This window comes from Helicoverpa armigera, chromosome 8 (genome assembly GCF_030705265.1).
Source record: "Helicoverpa armigera isolate CAAS_96S chromosome 8, ASM3070526v1, whole genome shotgun sequence".
Lineage (NCBI taxonomy): Eukaryota > Metazoa > Arthropoda > Insecta > Lepidoptera > Noctuidae > Helicoverpa > Helicoverpa armigera.
Window position 1 is genome coordinate 10,736,448 of NC_087127.1, and position 24,426 is coordinate 10,760,873.

Sequence of the window (24,426 nt, forward strand, 5' to 3'; positions counted from 1 at the left end):
AGTCTTTGGAATTATGACTGTGATTTATGATATTCATAAACTTTATGATAAATGTAAACAACGTAAAAAAGTCATCTTAGATTTCGTCATTCAGATTCTGTCAAATTTGAAATCACATTGAAAAACTTATTATCTGATGATTCAGGTTCAATCACTTATATAAAAAGCCCTAGTGTCAGAATATTCTCCAATCCGCCTGACATGGAATCATAAGGATGATAAAACATTTATTCGAGATTAAAACCAGCCATATTGGATTCATAAGTTTTCCACTTAGCAACTGTTAATTTATCGAAGTGCGTTCAACCGTGAAGCTGTTGCCACAAAACTTTAGCAACACGTTATATCTTCAACTGCTGTAAGCCAACTTGAATTTAATTTATAAACGTTTAATATTAATGAAATGGTGGTCGGAGTATAAACAAAGATAGATCAGCTGGTTAACCTAGGTGAGCACTGAGCCAGCTTCGATCAGGATTTGGATAGATCATCAAAATAACAATGTTTTTAGGTGAATAGAGCCTTTGATTTAAGGTCCCAGGTTCTTATTGGAATTCAATACTTGGAAGTATGAGACTGAAGGAAGAGACAGTGCACCAGTGGCTGTGCAAACGTATACTATGTATCTGTACCTATAAGACGTATCAGTGCGTCAGTAATCTACTCTCCAAAATTGGCAGCCATGATCGAATTCGATATAGTAAACAATCTTACAATGTAAAAACACACAGAACAAATTGAAACTAAAGAAGGAAAACGCATACAAAACTAGTTTCCAAAAAAAACAAAGTTAGCATATTTACGCTAAAATAAAAAAGTAAATATTTCCATGTGATAAAAATATTATTGTTATTGCAAAACCTATTTTCGTAGGTTGTTTTCGATCTGCTCAAATTGTTACACTACGCAGTTGTGTTGAAAATCCATCGCAATTTATTTTATCAGCTGATAGTTGAGTAGTAGTTCGGGCTAGTATTGAAAAATATACGGAAGCAGCTAAATTCAAATAAGTAATCATCATGATAAGTTCTCAAGTAGTTAAAAATAGTAGTCCATTATATTATCATGTATCATAAAACTTAGGATTTAGTGCTACTGTCCTTGAGCAATTCAGTCTTGTAGGAGCTTGTCTAATAGAAGAATAACAAAAAGCATTAAACATAGTAGAAACCTAGCATGTAGTAGAACGTAGCAACATGTGGCAACTACCGCAGTTGAACTTATTGATAATGACGGTAAGATTCTTGTCAGTGATGCAGAGGATGTGGCTGCCCCTCCTCATGACACTTATCCTCAAACGGAAACCACAGATACGCAGAACGTACAACACAAACTAACACTTGATGATTTAAACGGTATAATTTCGAATGCGTCTGTTTTCGTGCTAAATTTAGCATGAAAGGAGGTCGTAAAGATTTTATTTAAAAGATCTGATGCCTTTCTCGGGGATTCATAAAATATGTATTTAAGACTAAAAACAAACTTTACATTTTTAAATACATCTGCTGTCGCTTTGATTTTTTTCGTTTGGTATTTAAGGCCAGTAGTATCGTTTATGATTATATCGTAGAATGCATCTGCTGTTATAATTAAAACATATATTAGAATAGGTTTTGCAATATCTGCAATATTACCACATGTTCATGTTCTAATGAAGCTATAATCGTTATCGTCGTTTGCAGCTTTCCATAGGTCAATGTTGGCGTGAAACATTTTGTAACGTGTGTCTTAATTAAACGCATTCTTGGCACAAGCTGCAGCCCTACGTTCATTGACATTTCGCGTGTGCATTATAAATATAGTTGTTTTTATTTCCGTGTCGGACCGGCGAAGAGAATCGGTTATTCTAAATAATGATCGATTCGTGCCTTCATGCTTTAGAGCGTTTAGTGCAACTCGCCTTCATATTTCCTATTCTGATCCATGATTTATATTCACATTTATAGTTTTTAAATTATTATGACCGTTTACATTTCACTTTCATTGTGGGACGACGGCACTATATTATTTGTAACAATAATGTTGCTACCCAGTGATTAATTTAGCATGCAAGTCTGTAACTAGATCATGTAGATTTGTCCTAATATATAACTCTGCACCTAAAATATGGTAAAAGCGATAACTGTTCCCTTGTATATCACAGATATACAAGTAAGAAAACGAAACAAATATCACGAACGCGGCATTAAACATGTATGGAAAGAGATTCGTAATATGTATGTTATGTTCCAAGCTTGTTTCTTCCAATTGTATCAATTCTCGGCACGATCGTATCTCCATTAATTTATTCTCAGTGTGGTCTCATTATAGTTGATGTCTCACTGCTTCCTAGTCGTGTGCCATCTCCGTGAGCGGTGCGAAAATATTTACGTTTTCACTGTGAGAAAATGTTTCTGATAAAGCTTAGGTGAGTGACCAAACTCCTGTGTTTACTCGCTCCACTTTATCCAATTTAACAACGGTACTGTCAATATCTGTTTTCACGAGTTCTGTTATGATTGTGGGAAATCTTGCAGTTTGTGGAAGCACCGGAAAAAACACGTTCGCGATGTTTATTTTGTGATTTATTTTAAACAATTGTTTGCTCTTCAAACTTTGTTTTGGTGGAACGTAAACAAGATACGTCACTTTTCACGTAGCGGTAATATCGGCTTGTAGTGGTGATGCTTGTAGTGGTTTGTTATTCCCCAGTTCACAGACGTGTGTGGTAAATGTTAAATGTCAGCCGCCGTCATATACCTAATAATCAAGTAGAAACTCACTTATTGCCACGGAAGTTGTTTCTATATGTCGACTCTGCAACTGTTTGCGCGCGCTAATCAAAAGAAACATATGCCTTCATTGCATGCAAAACAAAGTGCACCCTATTGCTTTGTGCTTTGATTGAAAATTGATTACCAATAGTCCTCCCAGCCGGTTTCGCTTCGGCCAGATTATGTAAATGGCATACACATTACACAGCTGTGAGCCAGCGTGCTCTACTCTGTAAAAGTGTTTATCGTCGGTTCCAGCTGATTATGGGCTGTATTAATGAGGGTATAGGGCTCATAATAGTGTGTACTGAGGTAAATGCGCAGCCAACGTTATCTGGTTGCATAAGAGCGAGGACTATTGTCTTTATCAGTTGTTGTTCAGGCATGTTTATCTGACGCAATTGCGCTCTGAACCCGAGCCGATACGTTGTGCACGATTATGCGAATAACCGATCGTCAAAATAAAGGAGTTTAATCTGCGAAAATATGACCGAATTCGAACAAAGTTTCGTGGTAAATGTGGGGAGAAAAATATCGTTTCCGCCTTCGCGACTTTACCTGAGGTATTTTCGTTACATGGTTATAAATCAAGTGGCTCCAGGTAAACAGTGGATTCGCCAGTGGTTATTAATAGCCGAAGGGAAATTCAGGAAATACTTGCGCGATATGCATGTTATCGTGACTTGTGAGAGATAAACATTTCAAACGACGGATGTTTTTAGCTCTGTCGCCCTTATCTTGGAGATTAGGAGAAAGTTCTGTATCTGCGATAGCACTAAGTATTTTGCAAATAATCTTTACAGCTGTGAATCTTGTTTGTTTTTAGTAGTAGGTCGTAAAAATATATCGGATGAGACGACATAATTTTTAAGTGTGCCTCCATAAAAAAATACTCTACGTTCTGAAAACAAAGTTTCAATTTTATAGCTAGTAATCCAGAATCAATTACATAAGCAAAGGCTATAATCAAGAAACTAGATTAAAGTGAAATGAGAGCTAACACTTGAGCTGATTACGACATTCCCCCGTCATAGGAAACGGTTCATAAACTTTTCTCTTTGTCCGTCGTCTAACGTCAAACGTTCGATAGCATCGGTTACGTTGCAGCCTGTGGCAATTAACTTCTGATCTCAGTAAATGGCAAATTGTCATAATTACGATAAAGCGGAAAATACACGACATTTATGAGCATTTGAATCTTTAAGTAAACTGTAATAAATGATATATAGATGATGTTATGTCGTTCTTGATTTATGATAACAAAGGTAATTCCTTTGCATCTCTAGTCTCCTTTAAAGGATATTTTGCGCAAAAATAAGGTTTTTGTGAAATAAATAATCTTATGGTAAAATATCTATGTAATAAGGCAGAAACACAAAAGCCTGAAAAATCTTCCATGTACAAAACTGCAAGGATACACACAATGCTATTTTATACTATAAGGATGACTACATTATTTGCTGTCATGCAAAAAACGATGTCTAAGAAGACTTCACAATTTAAAATCTAAAGTTCCACGTCTCTTGATAGACAGCAAGCTGAATCTCGGAGAAAAGATAACCTAATAAAATCCAGCAACTAATGCCCTATCATAAATCATGTCTTTCTCTTGGAAAAATGTTTTGCAAAGCTTCGCAAACATCTATTTATCTAGTTGGTGCAAATTCGCCAACGCCTGGTCTATATTAAGGAAGCTATAATTAGCCATGTAGATGATCTTCCCAAGCAACCTTGGCGCCAAATTAGCTTTCAAGATCAATACTTGTTTACGGTTTTATCATTCATTCATAGTTTGAGCTGCATTCTTGACTATCTATTGTTGGTTTTTCAGCTTCTGATTATTATCTATTAACTTCAGTATGCTGATCCTCTTGTATTTTTCTCTCTTTATAAGACTTTGTCTCTGTATAATTTGTCATTCCGCAACCAAAATTGGTAACTCCTGACTGTAACTAACGGTCGGTAGATTTGAACTTTTTTATCTTATTTCTTTAAATTAGTGGTAGTCTAAAGGGGTCTACACACCAAAGCCGCTGACCCGGCGGCACAGCCCGGCGGCACGACAGCCGCGGCATGTGGTGTTCTAGTAATTGTCAAATACTCTATGAAAGCCGGCGGCATGATTGTACAAAATACGGCCGGCGGGTTGGGCCGCCGGGCTGTGCCGCCGGCATCAGCGGCTTTGGTGTGTAGACACCTTAAGGGACTATTGAGCATAAAACCATCACTACGACAAATGGTTTCCATGTGCAATTTTCTCAGTAACTTTCAATTCATTTTCTTTCAAAACGACGCCTGTATCACAAGCTATTGTCAGATTATTGAAAACGTATTGATGGTGAATAGCCTATAAAACATCAATGTTTTGTATCATCAAAGAAACAATGAGGCAAACGGAAGTAGTTTACACTTTCAAATTGCATAAATAAATAAACTTGTGTGTACACATTTGCATTTTGTTGTTCTTGCTCAGTTATTTTCCATGTGCTGTCCAGTTATTCATGGAATCGTGATTTGTGGTCAATGTTATTGAAATCATTGACTGGATGGTGCATTATTTTGTTATCATCGTCTTCACTTTTGATATCGTCATCTTTTAATGTCCTATCTCTGAGCCTTGCACTATATTGTAAGTGCATGCCACTTCTAGTATTAGATACATTTTAGTCTTTGTCTTCATGTCGTCACAATCAGTTTTGCCTACATTAATATTTCCAGCCTTTATTTATTTCCCTATTAATTAAATTAATTTGCATGCACTAGTGGAAACAAATGAGTATCATGTAACAATACAATCATTACAATTTGCATGATCGGTCTTTCTATTTGTTTGACCTTCAGATAGAGCATAATGCAATTTATGCAATCTAGTAATATCATTTATTGTAACTTTATATTGTTATAAAATGATTAAGGAATATACTCACATGTATCAGTATAATTTAAATAATACAATGTTTGGTTAATTTTCCTATATTTGCTGTCATGTTAGCCTGTTAAATTTAATCAGTTAGCATCATTCCACTTTAAAATCTAGGTAGGTAAATAAGTAAACACTGCTATACCTACTTATTTTTGTAGGCAAGAGATAATTTCCAGGCCTTACATAAAAAAACACAGCCCTCTTTTTGGTGCAATCGGGTAAATATACAGCTATGTGTATATGCTGTCCCTTACCAACGAAGTCCCCTTCAGAACCTCAAATGACGTAGCCATGGCAACAGAATCTATACGTCAAACAACTAATCTTAGCATTTGGCAAACAATCTCAAACCACCAGACTATATGTCGACGCTTGTCCCAGCACACATTATGTCACTGGCTACGCATAAAAAAATATTGAACTTTAGTACAGCACGTAGTAACTATTTAGTAATCTGTGGTAGACCTATCGTCAAAAAAGTTTTGTACACCTCTAAAGTTAGCTACGGAACCGACATTTATGAACAAACGCGAAGAATCAACAATTGGTTTTAATACGAGAACTTTTTTCCAAAGTCCTTAGTTTCCTCAAAAACTTGTCCTTCACCTTTTACTAGGTCCAAGATACATTTAGAAAACTTCAACAATAATGTAAGTACATTTTGTATCGATAATAAAAACTCTCTCAACACGAAAGCAGTGCACTAATGTGTTTTCCAACCATTCATTATCACCTACGTAATTGTTTATGTTGATGTTTCTTTAACCTATAACGATAAAATATCGATTACTTACGCTATAACGATTTGTTTGCGTTTCCTTTGTTTATTATTTTTGCTTCGATAGTTTGTTTGATAACTACACTTTAGAGGTCGTGAGACATGTTTTATAGTACGCACCAATATTTATATCAGCTCCGAACATCGTACGAGTCACTGCGCATAGACCATCTTTAAGGGTACTGCCACATGCACGTAACTGCTGCGCTCTGAAGTTAGTTGCGAGACGCCATTAACTTTGACGTGACCTATGTATAGGTATCTACAGAATAACTGATTGACAGTTAAAATAATAATAATTAATAATATTCTCTAATTAAAACTAGGCCAAATTATCTGCGTACTGTTTGACCGATATCACAGATGATAAACTATCGTCCAACCAAGGACTCCTTATCTACTATTTGTGTTAGTTCCCTGTTGACATAATTTGATCATTATTTTGTGCGTAATAAGATACGTAATTGCTTATCGCGGGTCGTGTATTTCTTCCTGTAGGTCAGGGGTGAGGTTTCAGGATAAATAAAGGCTTCCTGGTAAAATATGGCTGACTTTTTCGTGCGGTATTAATATGGCGATAATGTTATATTGTACTGAAAGTATTTGAAACATTGTTTCAATGGAATTACTGGCTAAAGTGGGAGCTAGTTCTTGTCCGTGGTTTAGTCTGCGTCCCGTGGGAAATGCGACCTACCTTGCGCAACCAGATAAAAAGATTTTCTCGATAAATTGATCTATCTAACCCTGAAATAATTCTTCTAATCGGTAGTTCTACAGATAAGCGCGTTCAACCAAACAAATTCTTTGTCATATTAGATGTATAACCAAAATCCCCTGTCTGTCTGACTTGAAGACAAGTAATAATAAAACTTAAGGTTGTATGACTAATCAAACTGTTAGTTAGTCTAGACGAACCTTCGTAACGACTTAACGTGATGCCAAACAGTTACGTGACGGGAATTCAAGTTAACCTTTAGTTATCTTGCGAATAAACTGGAGTTTAAATTACTTCATTTTACACAAATCCACTTAGATACGTGACAAAGCTAGAAAGGCAAAAAAACTTTATACTCTGCACATACATATACTACTGTAAATATAATAAATAAGGTATCATAAATACCAATAAATATATGGAGAGACAAAAAAATATTTTTGTTGGTAATTCCAAGAAGTACCTACTTAATAGGTACGTATATGTATCCAAAATAGATGCTACTTAAGTACCAGACTTAGCACCTACTTTAGATAAAAACTTAGCGGATATTCTCTGATTAATGTTTCTATAATTAACATAAAAAACCGTAAGCGCATTAAGCTACCCCGTTATTAAGCAAAAAGTTTCCATTCAACACAAATTCACAGTATTAAAAAACAGTCTTCAAATAACAAATAAACTACATACAACATAGTACTTTCATTGAGTAAATATTAACTCGCCGAAGAAAAACAAGCAACTTTATTATGTTTGTCAAGCTTTATTTGTTAAACAGGGCAAAAACTTTTGTTTGCAATCTACAAACGAGTTTAAACAGTACAAATCTAATTAAATTGTTATTCATACTAACAAAGTGCAGTACCATGTGTTCATACTGATTAGTAAAAACAAAAGAAAATTAGATTTTAAAGTTGCCGTTTGGAAGCGAGCTGCCGACTGCAACTGTCGACCGCACGTGCAGTGACTACATGAAACATGTCGATATTTTGAGAGCGATTCGGCAGTAGCATTCGACAGCTCGCTTCTAAAACGTACCTTTTAGAATCTAATTTTCCTTAGATATTTTTTTAGAGTGTTTAAATTAAAACGTCCTTACTAATAGTTCAATGACCTGAAATACGAGAATTTATTCTCTTGAACTTCAGACATTAAAGTGTTTAATAAAAACTTAATTGAAATCTAAACTGGATTGAAAATGAATAAACGAACTAATTGCTGTTTTAGAGTATTTTTCTTTTCGACAGAGAACGGTCAGTGGCCCCTTTTAATGAAATTGTCTGGCTTTGAAATAGCAAGGACCGTCTAGATGCTGCTAACAGCTGCTAGTGGACTTAAGAGAATGAGAGTCTATTTATCTCGTCACTAATTAACAATTGATGATAAGGGAAGGCTTAAGAAAGCGGCCAGTCCGAGAATGGGTGACCATTTTTTCATGAAGAGTTCCGCCGTGTTTTGGAAGGTGCGTTGAATTGGTGGAACCCAGTTGACATTTTGTACACCTAGAAAGAGGTATCGGGTTTCCCAGACAGGATTGTTCATAGCACAATAAAGATTACTTTACTTTTAGCTTCAGCGGTCCGGAAGCTTGTAAGGAATACTTTTAGTCGTCCCAACATAGCAGATGATTTGATGCACTTTGAAATGCATGCTTTGGAAGGGCAACCACAATTCAAGACTTTCAATACCAAAGACCTGAAACAAAACAACAATAAAGCAACTTATCTAACATTAACTACTTAATTAACAGACGGTGTCGCAACGCAAGTAATTTCCCAAACGTCGTCAGCAAACGAACAATATGCATTGTGGTGGTACTCTGAAAGTGTTGCCCCAACTCCTGGGAACAATGAGCCTGGCTGTTGCGACACTGAAAGACAATCGCCAATACAATTGCAGTTGACTGGGGAAGGTTTCGAAGAAGAAGGTAGCTTTCAAAGATTTGAAGAAGAACTAGTTTTTAGATTTGATGTGTTGCTGGGGAGTTTGTTGCGCCACTTCTTCTTCCCAGCAAAAACACATAGGAAGTGGTGAAGGGTGGGCGTTTTGGGGGCTCTCTATAGTAAATTCCTGACGTTCAAAAAGTGCTGTCTTGCAGTCAAGTTTGATTGAAGCAAAAACAGTAAAGCAACAAAATAGGTGAGACAACAGAAATATATGAACGTATGTGATTAGGAGTTTGAGATCTTCATCTGCCTAGCCTTTTCGTATTAATTTGAGATGAAGAATAACATATTAGAATCATTATGTACAAAGAAGCGACAAGGATCGAAAAAAACGAGCTATTCGAACTCAGAGACTTTAAAAACATTAAGAAAGAAGAAAATTCAAATATCATCATCAATATGATTATTATGCCGCCTATTCTCAACTATGTCGGGGTCGGCTTCTATCCTAAACTGTTGCAACTGTAACGACTATGTGACCTCCTCAACCCAGTTACCAAACCGATACTCCAACTGTAAAGAATGATAAAGCGCGCAAATAAACAAATGAATCCAATAAAACGAAACGCACTAAACCTGCATGGCAATATAACAAGCCTATTCAAACAAGCTATCGAGTCAATCGGACTATTTCCATAGTATTTGTAAGCTCAAAGCTAAAATGGCGGACAAACACTAAACAGAGTATTGCAATATTTGCACGTGTGCTTAATTTCGCAACTGTTACTGCAATCTGCACCAATTTTATAATGGTGGGCTTGAATTATTGGCTTTATCAAGCAAATAAAGGACTGGATTTATTGAGAGCATTTGTTCGAGTCAATGTTGATCTAAAGGGTTTACTTTTAATGAAGCATTAATGTTTGCAAATGTTAAATGAACAGAAATTTTAGTTTTATGAAACTGAAGAGTTCGTTTGGTTTAACGAGGTTGTCTCAATCTTCTGAAATATTTTTTTAGTGTAGATGATCCATCGTTTGGCAATGGGTGACTTTTTATACAGGGGTGCGAAATATTTCCTAGGTACGAGATGTAACTGCGAGCGGAGGCTAGTTTTCTATACGTAATCAAACGCTAAGTTCTATAACACATTATAAAGTTTGAAATAGAGAGTTAATGCTCAGTGGCCTTTGCAATCCTAAGAGGCTTAATTAAGAGTTTCTAACTATTACGTGAAGTATTTATCTCTATATCTATCTTAATATTATTACGGTTTAACTTTTCCTGTTTCACGTTCTGTGAAAACTACTTTTCCAATCATCTTTCAGATCATCGATGGGATCTCTCCTCTACATTATTTACCTATTTATTTGTTTGACTTCAAAAAACTTACTTACCGTGAATTTCAATAAGCGATCTATCTATTGTTTTGGGATTAGATTGAATTTTGACATAAGCTTCATACAAATTATACTCTACATTTGGACAGTCAGAAATATACTTAGTGCTATAATTATTTTCGCAGTCCTTAATTCGTGTACCAGCCTTATTAGCAAACAAAAAATATCTTTATTCATTCAGAACAATGAACTTGAGACGACTTTGAAAGTTTTTTATAGTAATCTAGCTTCTGCGGTGTCATTTACATCCTAGGATAAAAACTTTTTGCTAAATGTGTAACAAAAAGTAGGTACTTTACAGTGCTAAAATAAAGATCTAATTTTATTTTTGGTGTTTGTGCAATCGAAATCTGAAACAAGTAAGTAGTTTACAATTACAATTACTTAATACATACACATCAAAATATTTTTAGAATAAATATGTACCAAATTTTAGAATTCACTTCGTTCTAAAAACAATAGAACTGGTAATATTCTAAGTCCACGTGGACGAAGTCGTAGTTCTAAGAACAGCAATTAAACCAGTTTCAAACTTTTCTAATGACACATGCAATATTGGGACCTCTAACTAAACTAACTATGATAATATTAAAACCAATAATGACGTCATTCAGGACTATAGTGATGAAAGTAATAAGATTAAACTTGAGGTGAATGAACATTATTAAACGAGACGGAAATAAATTATGAGGTCAGCAAGTACTTGAGTTCTGAGAGCTTTTTGTTATATTGTAGAGGTAGTATAAGTTGGTGTTAAGAACCTCCGTACTATGTGTAATGGATTTCGTACTTTAGAGTGAAATGATGATAAAGAGATGAGCAAAATTATATGTAAAGAATACACGGAATAAATTTTATTTAGTTAAGAAAAAGTTATTAAAATGAAGAAGGAAATATGGGATACTAAGCTAAAATGCCCTTGATACAGCTAAAGATGAAGATGAACTCAACATAACGCCCGATGCTAATCAATAACCATAAGACACAAAGTCCAGTCATGACCGAATCAAATCGTGACCAACTGATCGCATCTAACCTGTGTTCAAACCATGCAAAATGAATAAAATAATATTCGTACAAAATCCATTAAAACCCTATTTGGGAAGGATGACTGATTGATTTAGTCATAAAGTCATTCTGGTTGGATCCATTTATAATCCAGGTGATTAGTAATGGAATCTAAATTATGGTGGGAAAATGATTCTACTGATTGTCTGTGGTCAACACATGCTCTATTTGTTCCTTATATGTACGCAAATATTTTATATTACTAAGAAACTCATTTTCTTGTTTATCTTAATGGATATCGTCTACGCCATTACTGAACGCATCTTCCTGGTAAATAACAGTCTATGAAGTATCTTCTAATGTTTTTCCGTCATCTTCTTCATCAAAGCAAAAATGTAGATCTCTATTTAATAAACTTTCAGGAAAATCTATTTGGTTCCGAGATTTATGAAATCTCTAGTCTTTGCTTTCTCAGTTTTATTGCATCGTAAAGATCTTAAACTAGTTTTTATATAATTCAATCTGTTTCTCTCTGACCGCTATCTATCATGTGGGCTACGCTTTAACTTACATACTTTTGTCTTTAAAGTAAAAATAAAGTTCTTACACGTTTTCACGCTGTTTCCTTGCGATGAATCTAATGATATCAATTGGAACTTTTTAGTGCTTTTATGAACGCAATTTTTTCATATACAAATCGGTATATCAGCTGTTACTACTCCAAAACTATATATTATTATGTCTTTATTTCTTTTTGCAATCAAATTCAATGTAAAAAGAAATATTGGTTGTCATAAGTCCATGAAAAATTAAAATGATTTTTATAAATAAATACTCGAAACTTTTCACCACGTTCCTTTACACGTTTTAAAATCGGCCGACAGAACAAAAGCAGTCATTGTTTTCAAGTTATATCTGTATGCAACAACCCAGTTTCCGCAACCCACATTAATGTAGGGATATAGGTCAACTGGATTTATTCCAAAATTCCAGATAGTTAGGCTTAACGGCTAATCCGTACATTGAAACGGGGCTAGTCATTAGAGCAATGAGCCTTCATGTTTTTGCCCAAAAATATATTTGGATTTTCGAGGTAAACATAATAATTGGGTTAACAGTTACCTCCACAGATAATAAATTGGTATGTTTATGGAAATAGCTTCGTTAATCCTATTGTGGGACTTTTACTTTCAATGGACGTTGATGAAACGGCAATTTAAAATAATTTAATAATATAGGTCTATAAACGATAATGTGTAGGAATCGTTGCTGAAGAATACACTCTCTATATCTTCACCTACAAGATACACAAAGTATATCTTTTTTTATTCAAATAAATTTTCTATTTTAAACAACCCAGAGTATAAAGAACCTCTTGTGATAGAATAAAACCAGTAACTCAGTCACATTTAATTTTGATCATACATTATTGCCATTACATGTATCATCTTTAATTGTGCAAGCGTGGTTGAGATTCATAAAAGGATAATAAATTATGAAGATCATGTGGTCTGTATGAGTATGAGTAATACTTCGCATTTTGCATCACGGATCAACAAACATTGGCGCCAATATTGCAACCAGCTGAAACAAAGAGGCGATTTGTTGGCCGCATTTGAATTTTGAATTTCCATAGAACATATTTTGTGATTTTCTTATACGAGCAAAGAGGAGAGGTTTTATATATGTTTTAATTTAGGACACTCGTTTAATGATTTTTCGACAGATTAAAATTTAAAAACATCAAACAACGCTCAATTAATTATTTCCAAAGAAGTAGGTGGCATCAAAACGATGACCCAATCCTGGCCGACGTGAATTGTATTCAAAATAAACTTTTTATTATTGTAGCGATCGTGTCCACAGACAAGTGATAATAAAAGGCGCGTAAATAAAACGATTACTAACGGTTACTGCGCATGTGCTATGAAGTTTATATTGACATTGACACAAATCATTTTCAAAACAATATGGTTACCGTGCTGTTTTGACAAAGAACGTACCATAGAGTAATTTTATTCTAACATCGTAGTAGGAACAAAACTTTATGGTCAGTTTATAACATAGGTAGGTATTACCCTACCTGCTAAATCGATATGCACTAAGTGGGCTCACCCATACAATGACCCCATAAAAGTATGATAGTTTTAAATAACACTAATTGTTATTCTAATTTTAACAATATACAAGATTTGTTGGTGATTTTTACTCAGATTTTTACTAAATGTTTGAACATACACTCGTGTCACATAAAATCCGTCACGTCCAAAATGTCAAAAAGAATCTTAGGTCATTAATACATTGTTTTATAGTGTACCTTGACATTGGCCGAATATCTGTCATTCATGAACAATAAAGAGCCATAAACGTTATTGTCGATGAATTTGAATATAACGCAAAAGTGGTTTAAAATAAAAAAAAAAACATTTTCCGCAATAAGAATTGATGTGATAATTATCACGATTTGAATAGTTTTTTTCTTTCAATGGTATTTTAAGATGGTTCAAAAGAATAAATAAATCATATACCTAACTTAACCTTACATATAATTCTCCGTAATGTGAAATGAAATAAATTAAATATAAAACCGACTTTAACCTTCTCCTAAGTCGGACAAATACTTTACTGAGGACATCCTTTTTGGAAGTTAGTTAAATAATATTTAAAACACTACAAACGTAGGTATAGTGAATAAAATTAAAAATAAACTACTTAGTAAAGAATTGACACAATGACATTGTTTTATAAAATATGCATGTTCACCTATGCCTTGCCTTTAATTTAATACATTCGGTCATTAGCGATAGATTCATCTACTATTCTAATGTGCTCTGGTTAAAACCTTCTTCCGAACAAAATGTCTAAACCTCAAACATTTAGAACATAGACAATTAAAAAAAAAACATTTTAATACAAAAGGACAGCACCCCAAACAGTGGCGTAGCGTGGGTATCTGCCGCCCGGGGCAGTTGTCGACTTTGCCGCCCCTTCCCGTGTATTTTTTTTAACAAGTGTTACTGGCCGTTTGTCATTTTTAACCGACTTCAAAAAAAGGTTTTTTTTTGTATCGACGTTAAAAATCATCAAATGACCCTTCCCGCTGTGGGTTAGCAGCGGTGAGGGAGTGTCAGACTCTTACTGATTAAAAACCGTCGTGTTCTGTCGAAAGCGTTTCATGTTTTATGGTAACTCTTTCGAACAACCCGCAGCCCCGGCAGAAGGGGGAAGTTCTCAAGTAGACTTTTCTTTTATATCTTTGTTACTTGATTTCTGGAAGGTTGTAAAATTCCAAACACGCGAGCGAAGCGAGCGGGAAATTTTTATCGGAATTTTAAACCAAAAATTACGTAAAATGTAGCCCAAACGTACTTAACTTTTTGTTTGTTGACAGAGGTAGAAATTAGGGCATACCGTTTTTGAATACGCGAGCGAAGCGAGCGTGAAATTTTTATCGGACTTAAAACAAAAATTACGTAAAATTTAGCCCAAACGTACTTAACTTTTCGTTTGTTGACAGAGGTAAAATTAGGGCATACCATTTTGAATACGCGAGCGAAGCGAGCGCGAAATTATCGGACTTAAAACAAAAATTACGTAAAATTTAGCCCAAACATACCTAACGTTTTGTTTGTTGACAAATGCAAAAATAAGGGCCATAATATAGTTTCTGAATACGCGAGCGAAACGAGCGCGAAATTTTTATGAGACTTAAACCAAATATTACGAAAAGTGTAGCCCAAACGTACTTAACTTTTTGTTTGATGACAAATGCAAAACCAAGCGCATACAGCTTCTAAATACGCGAGCGAAGCGAGCGCGAAATTTTAATTATTTTTATTTAAGACTCAAAACCAAAATTACGTAAAATGTAGTGTCACGTGTGTTTTAAGTACCAAAGGATGATGGGTAAAATTGGCCGGTATATCCAATGAAAACCATTAGCATATCAAATGATAGCTTATACCCTAAGCTTCATTTTTTGTTATGGGCACAACCTTGTAAACCACCGGAGAACGAAGATATAACACCTGATAGCATAGGACAGCCCATGGACTTGAACCACCTCAGTGCGTATGGGAGGGATGTTTAAGTGCATTATTAATGTCAATAATTGTCAGAACGAGTCACAGAAGGTATCTTCCAAGTTTATTGAAAAAAAAAAGATTATTTAGCAGGTAGTATTTACAACGTATGATGTACGTATTCCGCCGTTCTGGTGAGTCTAACCGGTAAATCCAATAAAAACCATTCGCATATCAAATGATAGCTTATACCCTAAGCTTCATTTTTTGTTATGGGCACAACCTTGTAAACCACCGGAGAACGAAGATATAACACCTGATAGCATAGGACAGCCCATGGACTTGAACCACCTCAGTGCGTATGGGAGGGATGTTTAAGTGCATTATTATTGTCAATAATTGTCAGAACGAGTTACAGAAGGTATCTGTGCCCATATTTTCCAAGTTTATTAAAAGAAAAAAGATTATTTAGCAGGTAGTATTTACAACATATGGTGTACGTACTCCGCCGTTCTGGTGAGTCTAACCGGTAAATCCAATAAAAACCATTCGCATATCAAATGATAGCTTATACCCTAAGCTTCATTTTTTGTTATGGCCAAAACCTTGTAAACCACCGGAGAACGAAGATATGACACTTGATAGCATAGGACAGCCTATGGACTTGGACCACTTCATTTTGTATGGGAGCGATGTTTAAGTGCATTATATTATTGTCCATATTAGTCAGGACATATCACACGAGGACATGCTATCTCCAATAATGGAAAGAATATACGGTGGTAGAAGTAAAAGTTTTTATATTTTGTTTTGCTATTAAAACAATTATGCCTAGTTAAGACCGATTTTAATTGATAATCTACCCTAGGCTTATTTAAATAAGTGACGAGTTGACGAAAATACATCATGCAATGAATTTTTCCACTATGGATATTATTTTAACCAAAAAAAAATTGTGCAAAAAGTATAACTCTTTTGTGCCCGACTGTACTTATTTCCGGTCGATTCTTGACATGAACTGTTTTATTTCAGTAACTGTAGGGTATAAGCAATAATCTAATTCACATTAGAACTTTATTGGTTATCAGGCCAGGGTTCATACAAAATTGCCCATCATCCTTTTAACAATAATTAATTTTAAGTTTAAAAAGTTTCAACTTGTTTAATGTTTTTTTTATTGTTAGACAGTTTTATGTAGCGGCGCAGATACTAGTTGCGAACAATTTTTTTTTTTAATTGGGTAAATTTTGCCGCCCCCTAAAAGCTGCCGCCCGGGGAATGTGCCCCCCTTGCCCCCCCCACGCTACGCCACTGACCCCAAAACACCCCATTGCACCACTACCCAGTTTTATGGCTGGAAAGAAGAAGCGGTGAAGAACAAATTTCCCACCAACCGGGATTAAGTATATAACTTTTATTGAGAACACATCATTTTGCTTTTTAATTAATGCTTTACCAATTTCTTTTCAAAATATATTGAATCTCCTTATCGCCTCACAATAATGGGAAGAAATCGTTAACCTACTCTATTATAGTTCTGAAATATAAACAGTTATAATTTCCCATATTATACTACAATTATATTTCTTTAATAACTTCCTTTTGTTTTTCTTTGCCTGGGAATTGGCACAAACGGTACTATTTGAGACTTATGTATAACATTACTCGTACGGATTTACGAGCTATTGAAATTTTATACCGTCGAACACTTATGGCCGTTCCCAATATACTATAGTTAGTTCCCAATATAGGAATTTAACTTTCCGTGTATGGGGCTAATGTCAAAATTCTATCTCTAGTAAGCAAAACAACAGATAGTTGGAATATTGGGACTGGCCGTTGAGCTTCAATAACAAAACGCTGTAAATACGACGTTTGCATTTCAAGTTTTAAGTAGTCGGTACTTATGAGGTTTCCGACTTATTTTGTTTGGGACTTAAAATTTTCACAGTTGACAGAATTTTTTGGTTGTTTTTTTTTTCTTCTTTCGTATTAAGATTACTTGCATACACAAGGCAATGGAATGGACATATTGAACTACATACTCCGCTGATTGCATTTTTACAATTACATTTTTCACGTTCAAGTTTTTTTTAGATAATCATACCAGACTGGACAAGTAACTGTTATTGATTTGATATTACCTGTATACAGTCATGGACACATAATTAAAGACACCCCCGGACTCGAAGTGAAATAAATAGTTATGGTACTGACATGAGCTTAAGCACGGTATAAACTGTAGTGTAATAATTATTAAAACAAACATTACATTGTGTTCTTTAAATTAAGGACAAAAAATATTTTCTTTCTTAATTACTTTAGATATAAAGCTCTATGGGAAATGAACACTAACTTTTGTAGCTGATACTTGGCTGGTCAGCTAATTAAAGACAGTTAAAGCTCAGTTAAGAAAAAAAAACGAAAGATACAAATAGTTGCCATACTTTTTTTTGAAGTGAGTAAAATACTTATGAAAACTCGAATTAGGTAATAATTTAGGTTTATTTCATTAAAAAATTTCATTTTAGTCCTATCAATAAGACTAGAACAAAAATTCTGGTAAGTAAAATGTTTTAGGCTTTTTAATATTATATTTTGACATACGGATTTATTCATACCACTTGATCTGTAGTAAGGACATGGTAATAAATTTATTATTAAAGATTTCTTATCAATGGCACTAAAAAAGGCATGGTTTGAGAACAACTCAAAACCGACCCCAAGGAAAACTTGTCCGCAAACACTTTAAGGCGGTGCTATAGGCAAATAGTGAACCATTTACATGATTCGGTACTGGTTTTTTTGGGAGTCATCTGATGCTAAAAGGACGACAATTGTGTCTGCAGAACTTTTAGACTACAACCGGGTCGGGAAAAGCTGTAAGGCATGGGTATTGGAAGATGTTACTTTTGGAAAAGCACCGCGTGTCCATACTGTAGTTGCCTATTTCTATCAAATGTGAAAGGTGCAGTTAACAAGTTTAGTGTTCAAAAATGTATTTTTTTCTCATTAAACAAAGGGATACGAATAATTCTAAAATAATGTATCGAAATTAGACGCCTCCAAAACATGAAATGGAACCAAAATACACTAAGAATGTTCTCAAACATAGGAGGCGAAAAAGTAATAGTGTGGGGCTTCTCTCCACTACTTGGTGTGGTGATCTTTTAGAAAGATATTATTAAAAATAGGCGAATTCAAGTACTATAATATTTTAGAAATAGCATTTTGTTATATGCTAAGCATAATTTACCGGTCCTTAGCGCTTTCCAAATTAGAAAAGTTCTGAAAAACACTGTAGGAGTAGTAAAAAGGACTCTTTGATCGAGCAACTTATGACGGTTTTGGTTTGGCCCATCGCAAATTTAATAGAAAACAAACTGGTGATCGGCCAGAAAAAACAATGGCGATAAGTCATACATGAAACATTGATCAATTTTACACAGATTTTTATGAAGCATGGAAGAAAATTCCCGTAGCGACTTAAAACAAAACTGACCGCTTGCACGCTTAGGGATGTCGTGCTGTCATTGAGGTAAAAGGAAATAAACCAAATATTAGTACTCATTAGTATGCTTAGTTACAGTGTAGGGAATGTTGTTATAGAAAAGTACCATCAATAATATTAATAATTTGCATTTCTTCCTCTGAGCAAATGGAGTGTCTTTAATTATATGGCCAGGCCACGTTATGGTTCATACCGCTCGAGATTCGGATAAAGCGAAAAAAAAACTTGTCGCGAAGGATCACTGAAGATAGTCTTTAGTTTTAATATTTCACAATGCCCTCTTAAATATTTTAAAATAGAAAATAAAGTTCCAGTAGCAATCAGAAAAAATAAATACAGATGAAATGCGGCAGCAATTTAAGATTCCAACAGTGTCTTTAATTATGTGTCCATGACTGTATATGTACATAAGTATATATACATTGATAACACGTGAACCAAGAGTGGGCAGGTATCATTTATATATGTATGTACAAGAATAGGCCTAAAACAAACAGTACTTAAGTATGTATAAGTACATAAACGGTGATCATTATCCACCGTGACAACGCTTTTTCCGAACACTGTCAGTGTCAATATTATAGTTTGAATATAGAAATGGATTTTCCGATATCGGCTATATTTGGATTGAGAGTCATGGTTACGTAGCGGGTAAAAGAACTAACCTCTTAAGTAAGTGTGTGGGTTCGATTACAGGTCAGGCAAGTAACAATGCAACTTTTCTAGGTTCTTATGTACTTTCTAAGTGTATTTTGGTAGGACACCAATGGCTGTGTTTCGGAAGGCGCGTTAAAGTGTAGGTTCCGGCTGTCATTTCTATTTCACGTTTATAATTGTCTAACGTTTTCATGTCATAAACTTAATATCGTGAAATTATAATATAAGAAATAACGCTATAGTTTTCATATCCGCATTTCTCAGTGAAGTTTATAGTCTATGGTGAGCAGGGGGTATTACCCGATCAACAATGCGTTACTGATTGCCGCCATCTTTACGGCAGCCATTACAAGTCATTTCACATTTCACCGGACTTCAAATTGCGTGGTATATACTTTAATAGCTCGAGTGTGGTCTAAATTGAGACCTAGATATCGGAAATGTTACAATCAGAGACAATGATCTGGAATAAAACCTATTTAGAGTTCAATGAACGGGTAGACCATAGAGTATATAATAGAGTATCGAACAATTTGAAAAGCTGTCAATGTTAAAGGTGTTAATAGTGGCCTGACACGTTTCAGTATTGAATTTCATTTGATTTGAATCGAGATTTATATCACAAGGTTAAGAATGTGGTTAAACGATTACTGGAGCATAACCGTAACATTATAATTAGATCGTATTGTGATTAAGTAGACGTAGTTTTTAGTTTTGTTTGTTTATAAGATCAGAATTCTTTACAAAAAGACTAACCTGATTTCTCTAAATATACAATGGCATATGTTTAATGATATATGTAGAGCAATTTTTTCTGAGACGTCCATGGATTACCTATGTACATTTGACTCTATCAACACGTTTTTCCTTATAAACGAACAGATAAAATACGTCCGTAGCAACAAGTAACCTCGGCATTGATCAGCATATTTTAAAACACTTCAATAGGTACTCTGATTGTGACATAGACTAAAGAGTGTCTAAAAAACGTTATGTTCGTTCGCAGGCGTCGTACCGTCCCATGGACAAGTTGGGTTCTTAACCCGTTGGTCAATGCTCGGGCACTCAGACCGAAGCGGCCTTGTCGCTCCGGTGATCGAAACGTGCACCAAATGTAATATGTAGGAATAGTGATGCCAACTTCGGAGGTGTTCTCCCCAAATTGAGGGAGCCATAATTCTGTGAGAGGATATGTGTAAAATGGGGGTGATTTTAGTTTACTACGTATATGAATGAAAAAATTGCCTAGGTACATGGAATACTTCGTCCATCATTGGGTAGTTTGATGTGAATTCGGTTTAGATTGCTGTATGGGTAAAGTTTCAAAAAGTAAGCAATACTGATCACGAGGTTGATCTTTAAACATTTGTATGCCCAAAGCGTTCAAGCACATGATTCTTTTTTATAATAAGACAGTTGATCGATTGGACCCTAATTAAAATCAGAGGAAGAAACTCTTGTATAAGTGCTTGTAGTAAGTTAATAACTTATTCACTAAGCATTAATGCTTATTATTAAAGTAAAAGGAATTCTCTTGAAAGCTTTGGATTCTTGCCAGGAGTTATGTTTTTAAGTGTTAAGGAAATATAGGTTATTTCTTATTGTTTTTGGTCCGCGTTCTGCTCATAATAGTTTCATTGCATTAGTTTTGATCGAAAGTTAAGACCAAATTCATCCATTTCTAAATTAATATTTCTATCGAGTTTAAGTCCATAAATACAAATGCTAAGTAGATAATTTAAAAGGCTGGTAATAAAATTGATTAACAAACTACTGCAAGTTTATTGGCTCATCGTAAAATGTCATACTTAACCAATGCGGTAAGCGCACGTCGAACGATGTTCAAGTCTTCCCTTGGGACCAGTGACCTGCTTTCTGTATGCCTATGTTACACAAGCGATTCTTTGAGCGGCTTCTAGCTACCAGTTGCTAAAGACAGTACAATGTGATGATCTACAACCACGTATACACCAGGTTCTAAATCTTGAATGGCATTTGGGATTGGGAACATAATTTAGGGAAAACTTGATCTATAGTATATAGTGCCGGATTGCTGTCGCATCAGGCTGAGAGTGAAGGAATCGAGAGTGTACTATAAGTTTACTAAAATTGTTATGCAACATAAAATGTTGTATATGCTGATCCTCATAGAACAATTACTTTAGCCGACAATCGGTCTAAACTGAGGGGGATTCGAGAGGGTGAGAGAGCGAGATCAAAGTGGTTGGACTAGTCATAGCTTGTTGTAAAATTAAAAGATAAGAAGAAAATGAAAATACCTTGCATTGAAAGACTCAAAAAAGAAGGAGATTAACATACCATTCTAACATTAATTTCCCTTGTTACAGAGGGTGGCGGGATCAAAGTGGTGGCGCGCGGCGCGGTGCGAGAGCGCGCGCGGCAGGTGACCAGCGGTCTCCGCGGCTCATGTGGGCGGCGAGTGCTTGCTGCTCGCGCCAGGCAGGTCTGTTCTTCACATAACATGATGAAGAAGGGTGAAATAACACGTTGGAGGGCTTTAGAAGTCCACCAACTGTCAGTTATGGTGAAAAAAATACGTTGGAAGGCTTTAGAAGACCTCCGAATGACAGTTATACCGTCAGTTGCAGAATGATCCAGTCAAGTTAAGGCTCCTTTAAATCTTATCTTATGAAAAGTGAAGTCAATAGATTTAAGGTAGCTTTAATGTTAATGGATCTTTCTGCAACTGACGGATAGAGAGTTAGAAAATGAAAATTTTTGCGCGTCATGGGTGTCCAAATTCCAGTGCTTGAAACGAGCTATGCAGAATGTGTAGAACTCTTTCTTGAACTGGGATATGGTAGTAATTATCTTATTAATGTGTTATTTCACCTTTACACTAATGACAATCTTTAAAAACCATACCTTTTTGATTTTGAGATTCTGGCTTAAGCACAGGTCAAAGTTGGCGTACCTAAGCTTTACCATCTAGCTAGAGTGAACGAAACAGGAGCATTTTATGATTGTATTTGAAAAACCTGATTTGATATTTTTAATAACGATCACATCAAAATTATATATTTACGACTTCTGAAAAAGGAAGTTCTCAGTTCGGATGTTTGAATCTTTATGGAAGTCCAAATATATGAATTACTGAAACAATTCCTCTCTCTGACTGAGACAGTTACAACGTTTAAACTTCATCTTGAAATTCTTGTGAAAAATCACGCAGAAGCAAGATGGGCAGAAACAATCAAAGCTAGTCTTCGCAGTTCCATTAGACGGATAGTTAATTAAAGATAATTAATGACTTTACGTAATTAATCAGTTTTACGTCAGCCGTTCTAGATGGTACAGCTCACGTTTTCTATGGACCTAGTGTTTGAATCACAGCTATATTGCTCCGCTTGTGTTTTAACATTGTCAGTAAAAATATATATATATTTCAGGCTTATGTAGAGTCCTGTCATCCTGTGAGAGTCGGTAAAAGTCCTTTGCATTTATATAAAAATAAACTCTGTCCGTCTACTCAAAAGTGTAGCATATTGGCTAGATACCCATTTATTTTGCACATAAAATTGTCCCTGTTACTACTACTGTACTACTACTACTGTTGCTACTACCCTACCTATCTTCAGATCAATAGTTTAATACATGAACAACACAGGTGGAGCAAGAGCATAACACAGTCTGGTAACGTCGGAATCTAATTAGAATTCTATGTAATAACTGTCCCATGAGTGCTGTTACTGTTCGCCCCACGTGCACTATAATCCTATGGCTGCCATTGAGGTTGTAATACATGCAACCTTATTTGTTACATTTTGAGTAACCATAGCCAAAATTCTACTAAAGCTGGTTTCTGAATTGAGAATGCATTTGGATTTGACAGAACCATTCCTATTTTGAAATAACAAATGACATTTGAAGGTTTTTGAATTAAGAATTGATGTTCGCTTCAAGCAATTGAATTCTTAATTCAGAAACTGTCTATTAAAGTTAGGTATTGCTGGATTTTCATAAAGAAAGCTAGATCTATTGCGGTTTTCGGTGCGACACTTAATTAAGATATAGGTTTCTAGTTCGTATTAAGTTTCACCGTAAATCCGTTTGTGGTTACGGTTCTAATCCAAGAGAAATTCATTGTGAGGGTATAAAAAGTTCTTTGTTATTTACTCGTAGGGACTTAGGTATTTCTATATTAGTATCTGAAATAGAATATAAAACGGATATTCTTGATAATGTACATGAAAATAAGCTCTTTCTGAAATAGCTTCCACATCCAAATTAGATCCAGCTACGTTGCACCTTTGTGAAACGAAAGGCATTGGATTATCTTTTGTAATACAAGACAATGCGCATATATTTGGACGGAATCCAAAACTTGATGACAGAAAATATGGATACGTAGTTTTGCGCATACATTTTGCGAGTCTTGAAAGAGCTTTTTATATAGGAGAAGTTTAAACTGGTTTTTGTCACTTTACTTCTTACAATGAATTACCATTGATAATTAAGCTCCTCCACCAACATAAAAGGTGTGAGCAATTGGGGTTAGACAACTAAACTTTCTTTGTGTTTCGCCACACTAATGACGACGTGATAAGATTGTCCATATTCTATGGCCACCTCTACTAAAAAAAAACTATGAAGCAAGCTATGAAGGTACTTTATCAACGCGTTCGCAATCTGAATACAACTCCAATCGAAAACCGCAACAGACTCATCATAAATTCTACATTCAAAACTCCATACAAACCTCAACGGCAGCCAATCATAGTGCACTTAGGGCGTCCGCCAGCCAGTGCTGAC

The 24,426-nt window shown here is 35.1% G+C and overlaps 1 protein-coding gene across 7 annotated transcripts in view; it reads left to right on the forward strand.

Moving 5' to 3' along the window:
- The window catches only part of LOC110372253 (protein yippee-like), a 115,472-nt gene that overhangs the window by 83,096 nt on the left and 7,950 nt on the right, over positions 1-24,426 (forward strand). For 6 of the 7 annotated variants that reach the window (XM_049838288.2, XM_064035725.1, XM_021328851.3 and 3 more), the window contains one exon: positions 22,002-22,117. In XM_049838288.2, the coding sequence (XP_049694245.1) occupies positions 22,081-22,117 (37 nt within the window). In that variant the 5' untranslated portion in view covers positions 22,002-22,080. Of the gene's footprint in view, positions 1-2,372; positions 2,408-22,001; positions 22,118-24,426 lie in introns of those variants that run through there. The other variant, XM_021328846.3, reaches the window with a different exon arrangement.